General features: G+C 34.0%; 1 protein-coding gene across 3 annotated transcripts; it reads right to left on the bottom strand.

The window, feature by feature from the left end:
• Positions 1-9,291: 9,291 nt before the first annotated feature.
• LOC112034693 (uncharacterized) lies at positions 9,292-14,234 on the bottom strand. Of its 3 annotated transcripts, none has more exons than XM_024067516.2 (5): positions 14,025-14,234; positions 13,743-13,839; positions 13,253-13,452; positions 11,404-11,633; positions 9,292-9,820 (listed from the first exon to the last, which is right to left on the bottom strand). In XM_024067516.2, the coding sequence occupies exons 2-5, from the start codon at positions 13,835-13,837 to the stop codon at positions 9,542-9,544; spliced, it is 804 nt and encodes a 267-aa protein (XP_023923284.1). In that variant the 5' UTR covers positions 13,838-13,839; positions 14,025-14,234; the 3' UTR covers positions 9,292-9,541. The 3 variants fall into 3 exon arrangements, with proteins under 3 accessions (XP_023923284.1, XP_023923286.1, XP_023923285.1); XM_024067518.2 differs by having other exon boundaries at positions 13,743-13,856; XM_024067517.2 differs by having other exon boundaries at positions 13,743-13,896.
• Positions 14,235-16,194: the final 1,960 nt, after the last annotated feature.

Consider the following 16,194-nt stretch of genomic DNA (forward strand, 5'->3'; position numbering starts at 1 on the left):
CCTTATGTCTCCGATGGGGGGTCTAGGACGCTTATTATCCCGTCGGGGGGCCTGCTTTTGGTGATTGGGATCCACTCTCTCTTTGTTGACGAATTTCTGCAACTTTCCTTGTTTGATGAGGGCCTCAATCTGCTACTTTAAGTCATAGCAATCGGCTATGTCATGACCGTGATCTCGGTGGAAACAACAGTACTTGTCTCGAGGTTGTTTGCTTGGGTTGCTCTTCAGTTTCCTTGGAAACGTCAACGCCCCCTCATCCTTGATTTGCATCAAGACTTTGTCTATTAGGGCGTTCAGTGGTGTGAAGCTTGTGAACCTCCCTCCCAGGGGTTTAGGGTGCCTTTCGTCCCTTCTGTCTCTTGTCCTTGGTCTTTTTTGCCCTTGATCCTACCATGTGTCCCCCTGTCGCTCTCTCTTCCTAGGTTTTTCCTCCCGGGCTAGTAGCGCGTCTTCTGAGTTCATGTACTTAGTGGCCCTGTAGAGTACCTCTGACATGGTTTTGGGGTCATTTTTGTATAGTGAGAACAACTACTTGCCTTTTCGTACCCCGTTTATGAAGGCTGGGACCAATATTTTGTCGTCGGCTTCATCGATCGAAAACGCTTCCTTATTGAAGCGGGTTATGTAGGATCTTAACGTCTCATCCTCTCTCTGCCTGATGCTCATTAAGCATGTCGTGAATTTCTTGTACCTGTGTCCCCCTATAAAGCGTGAGATGAACTAGGAGCTCAACTCTTTGAAAGTACTGATAGAGTTCGGCGTCAGCCGACTAAACCATATTCTCGTGGGACCCTTCAGCGTTGTAAGGAAGGCCCTGCACATGATTTCGTCCAGTACCCCTTGTAGGTGCATCAAGGTCTTGATGGTCTCTAGGTGATCTAGGGGATCCTTTACTCCATCGTAACTCTCTATCTGTGGCATCCAAAACTTATGCGGTAGGGGAAAGGAATTGACGGGGGCGGTGAATGGAGAGTCGGTCCGATTCACTAGGTCGTCAAGATCGCTGGACACTCGTCCCTTAAGGGCATTCATCATAACCTCCATCTGTTCCTTCATCGCCTGCATCTCTGCAAAAAAGGGTGGTGGAGTCATGTCCATGAGGGATGGGAGGCTCACATTTTGCCATTCTGGCCTGCATGGGGCATTGCTGCCTTCAAGCCCTTCTCGATCTCTTTGCATGGCGCTGGTACCTTCCTAATCCTCCTCCTGGTTGTTGGGTGCTGTGTTTTTCTGACGCAACTGTTCTTCTAAGTCGTGGTTTTGTTTAGTGAGGCGCTCCACGGTCGCGGTGAAAGTTCGAACCTGTCTCTCGAAGGTGGTTGTGGGTGGTTCCTCTCCTTGAATGTTGTTGGTGGTTGCCATCGAGCGAGTGAGCACCATGCAACCCTTCTATCTCAGGGATGAAGCAACGTTTGATCACTTCTCCTTCCCACAGACGGCGCCAACTGATGAAGTCTGAAAAATCACCAATGAATTACACGTCGCTCACAAGCTCCAAAAATCACATGCACAGCAAGAAAGAGAAAAAACCTACAGAGAGCACAGATGTGGTGTCGGCCTAATACCCTCCGAAGGTCAAGTTAGAACCTTTTACAACTCCAGAGTGTTAGAGATGGTCGATTATGCGTACCTTAATTTATGAAGGTATTGGGGCTTTTATAGTAGTCGGAAGTTGGCCTCTTTTACTTGAAGTCGAAGTCCTTTCCTTGTAGAAATCATCTTTAAGAGTCCAAAATATGGTGGACAAGTCTTTTCCTTATAGAGAAGATCTTCATCAATGTATGTAATCTCTAGAATCCCCTTTGCATTAGGATTCTGTTTAAGATTTCCTGATAATGGGCCGCAAGTATTCCCATCAAGAGGTCCTAGTAGGCCCATGGCCAATCAATTCGTTCCTTTCTCATCCGTCCACTCCGGATCCGTCCTCAACAGGTCTTGCACATAACAGGCTCGTCTACCTTTCAGCCCATAAACAATAATCAGCCCGTTCCGTTATACTAGGTATCGTAGCCGTACATTTTTCCCCTTTCAGCATTGTTTTATTGAAGTGTGTAATAGGTTTGATATCAAATCCTTTTATTAAATTATATATATATATATATATATATAGATGAGTTTAAATTACACCTGATATAACTTCACAAGAGTTACACTTTTTGTAAACTATTGATTACTATTAGATCTAAGGTTCAAAAAACACTCATAATAATGTCATTATTACTCCTTAAAAATTAGTGATTTAGGCATTTACTCTTCTTATTAAAGGAAAAATAATATTAAAAAAAAAAAGCCACAACATTCACTCTTTTTTTTTCTTTTCCTTACATATCATTATCTTCTAAGTTTGAATATTGACTTTTATTTTGAAAAGACTAACGTTCCTTTGTTAGTTGAGCATAAGCCAAGAATTTTGATTTTACACTTTTTTTTAATTTTTCATCCAAACTTCTAGAATGCGATGAATTGACTTCAACAATTTTGCTTATTATATATTAAAACAGTAATAGTTTTCTTGTATCAATGAAGCTATGATATCCCAACTTGTATTTATTTGTGTGTGGATTTGGATTATAACAGTGTTGTAAGGGGTTTTATACTTGTGTTAACTATTAAGTTGATTTAGTAGTATAAATAATAACAAGTCATATCCAGATTATATCCCAAAAGTACATGTCACCATTAAAGTTCCCCTATACTTTTGGGATATATCCTAGATATGACTTGTACATCCCTAAAGTCATGATAAAAACCTATATTAAATCAAACTCCAAAAGGCAAAAAGTTTTCTGGGACATTGCTAAGGGAAAAATAATGGTATGTATAAACGATTCATATATATATATATATATATGTTGTGGCTTTTTTTTTCTTTTCTTTTCTTTTCTTTAATAAGAAGAGTTAATGCCTAAATCACTAATTTCTAGGGAATAATAATGACACTACTATGAGTGTTTTTTGAACCTTAGATCTAAGAGTAATCAATGGCTAGCAAAAGATGTAACTCTTGTGAAGTTACACGGGGCTGGAACTGTGTAAAAGACCTCTGAGTCTCACATGGTCACAGACCCAAGAAACTCATTATGGATTATCGTGAAAAAATCTTCCAAGGTATTACATTAAGCGGCCTGTCTTTGCCTGTATTCTCCTAGATTAATCCACCATTCTCGCAATCTTCCTGTGATCCTTGCAACAAACTTAGCAATAATCTGAGAAACAGTGGCATTTGGAGCTTGGAGTTCTGCTATACACCAGGAGTACATGTTGAAAAATTCTTCATGCCATTTAGAAGGGGGGATATTGTCAAGAGTGAACAGATGTTTGGAGTCAGTGGTTGATGAATAACAGGGATGGCAATTTAGATCCGATCCGCGGATACCCGGCCCGATCCGACCCTAATGGGCCGGATTTTATCCGGCCCGATAAAGAATAGGGTCGGGTATGGGTTTTTAAAAAAAAAAAAACCTGAAGCGGGTCCTGGTCGGGTCCGGGTTTTATCATAAAAACCTAAAACCCGACCCGGTTAAGACCCGGTTATATTACATACAAAATTACTAAATTACCCTCATATATATATTTAGTTAAAACCCTAAACTTATCATTCCTCTCCTCATTTCAGCCTCTCACGCCTCTCAATCTCTCATCTCTTCAGCTCTCTCACTCACTGCCTCTCATCTCTTCATCTCTCAGCGATCTCACACCGTCACATGCACGGCCACAACTGTATGTATAGCATTATGAGCATCATGAACTCATCAGACGAGCTAGTGGGACTCCCATTTCCGACAGATTTAAGAAGGGAAAGATGTAGTTTCGTCCTCGCCGTTCCTATTTCTCTCAAGTCTCAACTTCGTTTCGTCCTCGCCGTCGCCGATGTCGCACTGTCTCCATTTTTTTTTCTTTTTTTTTTCTTTTTTTCTGGGTTCATTTTGCCTCAATCATGTGAATTTGTGTTTGTGTTTGTGTTTATGATTTCTGAAAGGGAAAAATGAAAATCATAGATCTGAAATTTTTGTTTGGATTGTGATTTTGAAAGGGAAAATGTAGATCTGAAATTTGTGGTTGTGATTTCTATGATTGTGATTGTGATTGTGTTTGGATTGTGATTTTGAAAGGGAAAGATCTCTGTTATTGTGATTGTGGTTGTGTTTGGATCTGAATTTTTTTTTTTTTTTTTTCCTTTTAGTTGGGCCACGAATTGGGCCCAATACTTTAACGGGGCCCGTGGGGCCCGCGGGGCCCGGCTGGGGCGGGTTCGGGGCCCAGAAAAAAACCCGTTTAGTTATCGGGCCGGGTCTGGGCCATGGGTCTTGACCCGCGGGTCGGGTCCAGGTATAGAAAAACCCGGCCCAAACCCGACCCGTTGCCATTCCTAATGAATAAGTCAACTTTGTTTGATATTTTAGGATAATATGTGGTGGGGGAAATATTGGTGGTGGATGGGGGCTGTTTGGGTCGAAGAACATCATCTTCTTCTTCTACTTTCGGTTCTGTATTTGTCATGAACACTTCCTCTAGACCAAGATCTAACAGGTATAATTCAAAATCCTCAATTACAGCGAGCACAAAGGGTTCTCTTGAATCAGCAAGGGTGAGGGTTTTAAGGAATGATGAAATTGGGTTTGGAGGGTCAGGGTCTACAGCCAACATAAGCAAGAGTTACATCTTTTGTGAGCCATTGATTACTATTAGATCTAAGGTTCAAAAAACACTCATAGTAGTGTCATTATTATTCCCTAGAAATTAGTGATTTAGGCATTAACTCTTCTTATTAAAGAAAAAAAAAAGCCACAGCCTTAACTCTTTTTTTTTTTTTTTTCCTTCCATATCATTATCATCTTCTAAGTTTGAATTTTGACTTTTATTTTGAAAAGACTAAAGTTCCTTTGTTAGTTGAGCATAAGCCAAGAATTTTGATTTTACACTTGTATTTAATTTTTCATCCAAACATCTAGAATGTGATGAATTGACTTCAACAATTTTGCTTAGTATATATTAAAACAGTAATAGTTTTCTGGTATCAATGAAGCTATGATATCCCGAATGATATTTATTTGTGTGTGGATTTGGATTACGATAGTGTTGCAAGGGTTTTCATACTTGTATTAACTATTAAGTTGATTTGGTATGTATAAATGATAACAAATCATATCCAGATTATATCCCAAAAGTACATGTCACAGTTAGAGTTCCCCTGTACTTTTGGGATATAACCTAGATATGACTTGTACGTTCCTAAAGTCGTAATAAAAACCTACATTAAATCAAACTCCGAAAGGCAAAAAGTTTTCTAGAACATTGCTAAGGGAAAAATAAAGGCATGTATAAACGATAACAAGTCATATATATATATATATATGTTGTGGCTTTTTTTTTTTTTTTTTAATTTCCTTTAATAAGAAGAGTTAATGCCTAAATCACTAATTTGTATGGAGTAATAATGACATTACTATAAGTGTTTTTTGACCTTTAGATCTAATAGTAATCAATAGTTCACAAAAAGTGTAACTCTTGTGAATTTACACCAGGTATAATTTGAACCTATATATATATATATATATGAGATGGGTTCAAATTACATCTGGTGTAACTCTACAAAAGTTACACCTTTTTTTAAATCTTAGATTTCTAAGAAATCTAATAGTTAGAAAATCACTATAATCAATGTCATCTTTAAAATTAATTGTTTTCCATATTAGCTAACCTAATTAATTTAAGAGAATATTATATTTTTTCTTTTTAACTTTCTTTCTCTCTCCTAATCCATTCATCCATAACCTTACACCAAAACATATTTTAAAAAAAGTTACACCTTTTTTTAAATCATAGATTTCTAAGAAATCTATAGTTAGAAAATCATATAATCAATGTCATCTTTAAAATTAATTGTTTTCCATATTAGCTAACCTAATTAATTTAAGAGAATACTATATTATTTTCTTTTTAACTTTCTTTCTCTCTCCTAATCAATTCATCCATAACCTTACACAAAAGCATATTCTCAATGTTCTTGGGCATGGAGGCAGTTGATTCTTAATTTTTTTTTTTTTTTTATTTACATTTTTTTGTTGTGTTACTTTTTTCCCCCCTTTTTGTTGGACATTGTTTCAATTGTTTCAAAAACAACTAAATTTGATCAAGAATACCATACTTCAAATTAATTTTTTCTCACATAAAAAAAAAAAAAATCAATTTAAGCATATACCTTATTATTTTAGTAAAAGCTGTAACACGTCTGATGAGGTCCTAGAAAGTTCATCCAACCAAAAGTAAATTTTTGTTTATTCCCATTTTACCAAGCTAGGAAGATGGTGATATTCACCTGCTTACATTGATTGGTCACAAGATTTTGATATTTCCCTAGTATATTATAACAAATAATCAAAAAAATAATAATTGTCTTTGAGGGAAACCAGGCCAAGACTCCTAGTGAGGGAAATAATGGTGGTAATGGGTCAGAAGACAACCAAAACTGGTTTTCTGTTCTATTATGAAGAGTGTTGTTGCAATGTTGCTAAGACATTGTAACACATATAAGACGTATTTTTTTCACATCTCAGAATACAAGTACTATTCAGCAAAAATACATGTATGCGGGACAACTGCCTCCATGCCCATGAACGTTGAAAATATTAATTTGTGTAAGGTTAGGGATGAATTGATTAGGAGAGAGAAAGAAAGTTCAAAAGAAAATAAATAATATTCTCTCAAATTAATTAGGTTAGCTAATATGGAAAACAATTAATTTTAAAGATGATATTGATTATAGTGATTTTCTAACCATTAGATTTCTTAGAAATCTACGGTTTAAAAAAAGTGTAACTTTTGTAGAGTTACACCAGGTTAACTTGAACCCATCTCTAAAAGCTGAAACGTAAAGTTTATTGTGCTACACTCCTGTTAAGCCCCATCAACAGCCACGTATCAACTTATTTTCAATATTTTCTCTCTTTTTTAATTATCTTTCTCCTTATTAATTTGCCACTTTACAATTACAACTTCTCCAATATTTACTTACTTTTATCCTTTTATCTCCCCACTACTCTGTACCTTAACTTTACAATTTCCTCATCCCTTCATCTTCCTTTTATTTTGACTCTTCTTCTCCCAATTTTTTTACTATAAAAATTTGTTATTTTCTATTCCATTCATCCATATTTTTCTCACACAAAAAGGTGAATATCCTCTCTCCTCTCTCTCTCTCTCTCTCATTAATTCTTTCTTGCAACTCTATTTTAGATTAATGAATTTTTGTTTTTTTTTTTTTTTGTATCTCTACTTTTGGATGATACACTTTGGTGGTGTGTTTTTCGAGTTATTTATCCCATGTACTCTCTATCCCTCTATAGTTTTGATTTGAGTTAATTTTTAGATATTTTAGAAGTGAGATGATATATATTTGAATATCTCTATAAATTATTTGAGTAATATCAATTGTAAATTTGTGATGAGGTTGGTTATCATGATAATTTTCTTAACACACTATACAAAAGTTTGAATAATATAGATCACTAGAAAAAAGATTACTATTTCTATCTTATATCTCAAAAAAAAAAAAAGGAATAATATCAATCAAATGCACCTAAGTTTTTTTTTTTTTTTTTTTTTAAATTGTAGAGATGGAGAGATGAAAAATAATTTTAGAAATAATATTTCCTGTACGTTTTATAGAATAAATCATACAATTATACCACGTTACAAAATAGTTATATATTTCCACACATGTTGGGTCTGCAACTAGTATATAAATAGAAACAAAGAAATATTGAGAGCAAGAAAGATAGATTCAGAATTAGAAATAATATGACATGGTAAATGACCACTAAATAGAATAAATAATTCAGATATAATTTCGCTCTAATATTTCTTTATCTTGTCATTATACTTCCTTATATATTATATATATATATATATATATGGTTGACAACAATTTGATCATTTATTCTAAAGTGTGGGCAAGATCTATCATGCTCCATGATTCCGTGATAGGCATGCGTTATCCTAGTAACGTCTTGTTAGTGGTTGAGTCAACCAATAATCTGTGGTGTTCAACATGAGGCATTAGTGTAAGCTGCTTGTGACATGAACAGAGTTCATACAATAAACACAGTTGTTCCCATAATTGTCATGTTGTTTATCATTTGCATGACTAAGGAGTTCATGAATTATAACTAACAAAAACAAAGTAAAAATTTATTTTCAACGTTCATTGTGATTCAGAAGCATAATATTAATATCAGCCTATGTGAACCATGAGGTTTGCATCACAGTGGCACACGAATATTCCGTCTATAATCATTTTGAGATTTGAACATAGAGAAAAGAAGCAATTGGTGCCCATCAACAAAAGTTGCTTTCCATTGAAAACTTGAAAATGTCTGACCATATAAGCATCCATAATTCATAGATGGGTCCTATTAATGGGTGCCCATGAGAAAAAGAAGCAAGTAGTTCCCATCAACAAAAGTTGCTTTCCATTTGAAAACTGAAAATGTATGACCACTAATTCATAGATGTGTCCAATTAATGGGTTCCCTTATGGTATTTATTAATAGATAATTTTAAGAAAATAATAATACCACTTCTATAATATATATATATATATATATCATAAAAATCTGTTATTTTTTTCTTTTCCTATAAAAAATTTTTGAAAATATTTTTTAAACCAGTACCCTTAGAGCATCAATTAACTTTTTCCTTCATAGATATAGCTATCAAATGCTTCTAATACGTGCCTCAAAGGAGGTAGAAGGAAGTTTCTAGGACACGTGCGTTTCTTTAAGTTTTCAGATGTTACAAAAATTTTACCTTATGAGAAAACATACATCAACCTTTGCTATCGGCCTAGACATTACCAGAAAACCAATGCCAGTTTAGACTTTTTGTACACCGTTAAAGATATCAAGCCCAATCCAGTCAAGGCCCAAGTCCAATCTTACCCGCCGTGTACAAGCAAAGTATTCCAATCTTAACCCGGTTTGCATGCAAACTTTTGCAAACTATTCTGCCAGTACTACAATTCGCCACATTTGATTCATTGTAATAAATATAATTTAATATAAATGCAGCAATAGCTGCTAAGGGCCATCATTCTGCAATCAAATACAATTCTTGTTTCTCCTCAAAGAAAAATACAATTCTTGTGGACCCTTCAAGATTGAGAGTGGTGTAGTAGTATTATAAAATATAAATACTTAAACAGTACAACCAAATCTCTCTCTCTCTCTCTCACAGGTTCATCCATCATTTTGCAATTGTTTACAGTTCTTGTGGACCCTTCAAGATTGAGAGTGGTGCAGTAGCAATATAAAGTATAAATACTTAAAATAGTAAAAGTTCTCATACAATTAGCTGAATTTATTACCCTTGAACATATTAATAAGAGCAACAGATAATAAAAAAATAATAAGAAAACTTTAATTGTAACTCTTAAATTACCAAAGCAATGCTTTCTGTTGACGTTCCTAGACAACACATCCGATCATGGGCTCCATGCTCAATTCTGGTTAACTCTGCCAATATATTCTAGCAGAGATGAGAATCACATGAAAGAACGCATCCTAGGCCTTGTAAGAGATTGTGCTCCATCAACAAACACAGTTGTTCCAGTCATGTAACGTGACCCATCACTGATTAAATAGGAAACAGTTGAAGCCAGGTCTGTTTTGACATCAAGCCATCTCTCAAGTGGTGCTGCGTAATTGACAAACTTTTCTGCCCTCTCCTTCCCCACTGACATTGGGAATTCATCTTGCATGTGCAAGCCACGTGCAATTGCATTAACTCTGATCTTGTATCTTCCGATTTCCAAAGCTGATGCCTGAGAAGAGCCATCGGAGATGTTGAAATCAACAATCCAAAATGAAAATACAAGGAGGGGAAACAAAACACGTAATAAAAGTATTTGCGGTTATAAATGTAGAGAAAAGTTAACGAATGCTTTCAGAAAATTTTTTTGGGGAAAAAAAAAAGTAACTGATTTTTTTTTTTTTGACAACTTTTAAAATTTTTCATAAAAGTTGTATCAAAACTTTCTTAAAATGATTTATTTAAGATTCTTAGGAATAAACCAAACATAGGAATAGCTACATTCTTAGGAATGTGATTCCTAGGAATCACATTCCTAGGAATCTGGATGCCAAGAGTAATGTGGATTCCCCTGTACCAAACGCCACCTAAGGGCACCCGTTAACCAGGCTCATAAATGTATTCTTATGGAAATGCAATTTTATATCCATTAAAAGAGAAGAATCCCTAATCCTGATGCTTAATTTCTTGTAAAAACGTCCACAAAAGTGATAACATAAGTGCAATTATGGAAATGAGTCATATGAACCTCGACAACTTAGTTAAGGCCTAACTCAAAAAAAAAAAAAAAAAAAAAAAAATGCCAAAGCCTAAAAACTTCATTGCATGAGACTACCACCTAATTAATGTAAAACCTTGGAATTGAGAATTCATGTGGTCTTACTATTGGAAGAAACTAAACATCTTCTAACACCTAATGTGATAGAATTTACCTATAAACGTTAGAATCTCACTACATGAGGTTTGCTGTTTGTGAGTCAACTAAGCCAGTCCCTACTATTGGGAATACAACAGTCAATTTGCGCACTTCAGCTCATCTAGCCCGTATACGCTAAATTAAAGGTCATTAAAGTTTTTCTTGCCACTAGTACCAGCATTATTCTTTCCCTTTTCATCCTTCTGCAGTTTAAAATCATTTCACTCTGCACCAACCAATCAATATAGCACATGATCTTACGACTACATTGACTTCTCTCATGTACACACGGTGCTAGCACTAACTCCCCCACAATGCATTAGTAAGAACCTCAGAAATGACCATTAAGGTGGTTCTTGTTTAATGTAAAAACTAAACATCTCCTTCCCTTTCACCACAATAAGCTTCTGTGATCATCATTCATTCAATCAACTAATACAATATATTGTGGTGACATGATGCTTTCTGCTTAATGTAACCAAATGCTTGTAGCAAGCGGTGAAACACGTCCCAGAAAATTACAACAATCAAATAATTCAGAAAGCTCTCTCTCTCTCTCTCTCTCTCTCTCTCTCTCATAGAGCAAACAAATATGACATGAAGAAGTCAAATTGTTGGAAGCACAGATGCTACTGCTAACCAAATGAAGAGGCAATCAACAGACAACCCCATCACTAAAAGATATGTCGTAGGGTTCAAGTCAGAAATTATCATTACAATAATAAACCTTCATGTCAACAAGGTAAATTCACAATCTACACACATAAATGTGTCTTTCGATTCACTCTCGTGTTCAGAATATAAATTTAGGCAGAAGATCCCACCAGAAGTAAAATAATATAATATATGCACTGAAGATGTAAAAGACTGCTTATATTATTATACAGTGATAAACTTACCCTGACTAACTGCTGCAGTCCTGCCGAACATGAACCATACGCAGCAGCTCCTGGATAAAGCCCTCTTGGAGAACCAATTATCGAGGTCAAGAGTACAATGGAACCTCCAGATTTATAGTCCCGCATTCTTTTTCCCACAGCATTTAACAGAAACCACGGAGCCATAAAATTTATCTTCATTATCTTTTTGAACTCATCTTCACCTAATTGTAGGTGTTCTTGCATCTTTCCTGTCTCAATCAGAAGTGATAAATCTGTTATTACCTCACCTCCAGTGCAACCCAAATATAATCAATTATAAATGTTAAGCACTAAACCAAAAATAAAATGAAGAAAAAGAATGTCCCTAAGATAAGAAGTCTATACTTTCAGACTAATAAAAATGTTCTTGGTTAAAAAAAATGAAAAATAATATAAAAAATAAATTCAGTTGGTTGATACAATATCAAGCTTCTGTTCAATGATTCTTCAGAAATTGAAAGTATTCATTAATTGAGCCCCATCAAAATTTATAAAATCAATACTAATCTGAATTAGGGTATGGTTAGACATATTTTACATTATCTTCCTACAAAATGATATTTGCATGATGGCAATCCTTTTTTTGCCTCTTTTGTGGTGACATATAGCAGCATCACCACCTGTGTATACGGTTATTTGTCATTCTTTGTCAGGTCACCAAGTTAAAAACCCAAATCCCAGCACTATTGAGTTAGGAACACATCAATTAAACACTTTTATGTTTTGATTCAAGCACTTTCTAGAAATTATACTTATGCAAGTTCTTTGTTGATGACGATGCATACCTTAACTATCTATTTCTATGAAAATTGCCATCACAATGACTTGCATCTGAGAATAACAATTATATTCAAATGAAGATGATTAAAAAAAAGAGGGGGGGGGGGGAATCTAATCATTCTAGGTAGCAAAGCAATTGACCAATGAATTCTTTGGCTTCTCCCAGGCAAATCCCCATCTTAAAATACCATGATCTTTATATAGTTGCCTTCTTAGAGCCTCCACATTGTTATACCTTTAAAGGTTCCAAATGGTGTCACTTTGAAGATTCAAGTAATATTCTAACCCAACAATGACCTTCAACCCCTATATCAAAAATTAAACTATTGCAGTTTGACTGTTAACCAGACAAAAAGCTAATGCTGAATGATGGATCAAATAGAATCTGCTCTGATCCAAATCAAAGGAGCTAGAGTATATTTTACTTAAACCACAGAAAACTTGTAACCCTACTCATATATGTACACACATTAACAATCTTTGCACAAGAATTGCAATGAACATAAATCCTTTAAATAGTAAATTTAGGAAAATCCCATAATTTCAAAAGTCCCACCCTAGTCAGTCATGAAGGTCCAAGACCATTACGGTACTCACTATCCAAAGCCTTGTCCAAACTCTATTAAAACCACATATGGAAGGGGCTTCAACTTTGCCCTGTCCCTCACAACAACCACCACCAATCCTTTAGTCTCAAAATTTTGGGATCAGCAATAATCCTCAAAAGACTAGTCAGGTTAGATACTTGTATTCTCTTCTGCCATTCTATTCTATCTAAAGTCAAAATTAAATGTGCTATGGATAAATGCTAATAAATAGGACAAGAGTTTCACACCAAAAAAATTTAAAATATAATTACCCACTTTTGATGAAATATTATCCTATATTGAGTTCCAAAGAGTAGTTGCAGGGAAAATTACAAAAAAGCACAAAGAGAACCAAAGATTCTACGCAGTCTTAGCAATTAACTACTTTTTTATAAGAATATTGAAAAATATTATCTTAATAATAAAAAAAATAGGCTTTGAGCCAGACAGATTTGTTGTACCTTCATAGAAATAACAATGAACAAAAGCATCTAAACTTCCCAGAATTACGCATGCCTTGTTTACTGCCTCAACAAAGTGACCCTCTGTCTCCTCCTCCATATCTACACCAACCACCTCCACCGGCTTCACACCTTTCACCGAACCATTTATCTTTCCGGCTATACTCCGAAGAGAGCTCTCATTGCCCATCAGAACCAAGCTATTAAGAAGTGTAAAAACAATCAAAAATTCATTCAAACATCATGGCCAATTGATTAAAACAGTAAAGAAATCAACTTTATCGAAATTAACAAAATTCTTTACAGGTTAAACCATCTTTTTGGTGAGTAAAATGTGCCAAAGAAACAAAATAAGAACAACCCAGAAACAAATTATTCAAAAGTTCATACCTTTCTTCATTTTTCCACCATTTTGTCAGCAACCAAACACATATATACATAGATAATAACATGCAAAATTCAAGGGCCTGAGAATGAGTTATACACAAACCTGCATCCCCGTTTGGCTAAATGGAGAGCAATGTTCTCTGAGATCTCATCACCATCTGAGGTGATCAACACTTTCTTCCCGGGAGTTTCTTCCATGGCTGAAACTTAGAAACCACTGGTGGATTGATTTACTATATATATAAATTGCTGAAAATCTAATCAACCAAAAAATAAAAATTTAAAAGAATAAAAAAAAATTTAAAAACGAGTTAAACAAGGACTATATTAAATTTAAAGTTGGTAGAGCAATTAAAATAGTACAGAAGGGTGTTTCAGCTTTCACCTTTAAAAGGGCGTGAGGAAAACACTACAACAATAAAGTGTAGACACAAGAAGAGAACGCACTCAATTCTTTTTTTCTTTTCTTTTTTCTTTTTTTGGCTGAATGAACGCACTCAATTCTTAAGTACTATGGTACCCATCTAATTATAGCACTATCGTTGAATGCGTTTCTTCAGCAAAAAGAGGTGTTATTGCACTATATATAGTACACATCTAAATATATTTATAGCACTATTGTTGAATAAGATTTGAGGGGCTATTCACTAACAGGCGGTGTATCTGTGGGATGTGGTCGGCTATAATATCAGACATGAGCCACCCTTTTTTACCTCTCAAAAAAAAAAAAAAAGATTTGAGGGGTATTGCAAACAATGGTGTTATTACAAATAATTAGTTACACGTCCTATTTTTAATACACAATTTCAATTATAATTTTAAAATTGTGTGAAATATTATCAAAATTTTAAAAAAAATTTCCAATAATTTTTTTTTTTGCTGAATTTTTCAATAAAATTTTTAGATTTTACTTTATAAAGTCATACAATGTTTGCATCAACAGTCTTTTTATTCATATTTTTCGTCAAAGTGTTTTTATAGCAAGTAATTTTCATCATGCTATGATTAATAAATTATTTAAATTTTTAAAAATATAAATTCTGAAACTCTATGCGTAAAATGAAAAAAAAAAATCCGTAATTTGCACTTTGCATTTTTAGTTTTTTTTTTTGGGGTAAAAGAAAATGTCCTTTTTGCTGATTGTAAATGTGTGGAGGAAATTATTAGTAAAAGACTCGAAAGTAACACTAACGCCAAGACCTGGCAACTTTTCAGTACATACTCTGTCCTCCGCACGATGTTTGCTGTCGTCGTTATGATTTATGAACACAGAAATACAGAAACCACGTGGATGTTACGCATTCTCAAAAATGAAAACGTGGATGTTACGCTGTCGAGGTGAACCCGACGTGTACTACTATGGTACTGGAACCAGGGGGCTGCCAAACATTTCAGGGGGGCTGCCAAACATTTCAAGTCAGGGGTTCATTTGAACCCCCTGACTTGAAAAAAAAAAAATATATATATATATATATAATATTACTTTACTAATTTAATACTTTTAAAAATATTTTAGCACCTTTTGTTTTAAATTTTGCACACTTTAATTACATATTAGTTTATCTCACAATCAAACAACAACTTATTGTATTATTTATGGATGGATGAGTATAGTTGTGTGAGTTAATAATTATACAGTACAAATATATAACCACAATTGCATAAAAACAAAAATATTATACAAACTTAATAAAATAAAATGGTCGTGCTTATATTGACAATAAATAATGAAAACTGATAATAAACTATCATGAGACGATGTCAAAATATGAAAACTCATAGAAGAAAATTGTAAAATTTTATGTATTTGTGTGTTTTTTTTTTTTTTCGGATAACTCGATATATTCAAGTTTTTTTAAATTAAATTTTAGTTTAATTTAAATTTCTTAATGACCACCCTAGAAAAAATTTCTAGAGCCGTCACTAGAACCTTGAGCCTTCTTCTAGCCCACCTTCTAGCGTTTAAAACGAATCTTCCACTCCAACTATTATATTATAAAGGAAAATGTTAATGAGTATCTTTAGGACATTAGTTAATAATTTAGTTAAGAAAAGTTTTTATGAGGGAAAAAAAAAATTAACATTTTGATAACTTTTTTCATTTTCCATAAAAGTGATATCAAAACTTTTCTAAAATGAACTGTTAACCAATATCCTAATTGCACTCGTTAGCATAACCCTATTATAAATATATATAAATAAATAAAAGTATAATAGTACATTAGAGGAACAAAATACATCAAATAGAATGAACATTTTTTTCTTTTTTTCTTTTTTCTTTTTTCTTTTCTTTTTCTTTGGTGGTAGAATAGTGAACTCCTTCTAGTTAACACTTCGCTATTGTTTGAGACAAGAAAAATGAATAAATAAAATATAAATGAATGAAAAAATAATAATTTTATAATATTCTTCCATTCTTTTATTTGGAAGTTTTAATGGAGAAAATAGATAATTCATTATCTTATTTGAGAGTTTAAGTAAGAGGGAATGGAATGGATATGAAGAATATTCATTTCTCCCTATTTCCTCAAAATTTTCATTTCTCCAAAATTGGG

Source organism: Quercus suber, unplaced genomic scaffold (genome assembly GCF_002906115.3).
Source record: "Quercus suber isolate HL8 unplaced genomic scaffold, Cork oak 2.0 scaffold_1118, whole genome shotgun sequence".
NCBI classification, from domain to species: domain Eukaryota; kingdom Viridiplantae; phylum Streptophyta; class Magnoliopsida; order Fagales; family Fagaceae; genus Quercus; species Quercus suber.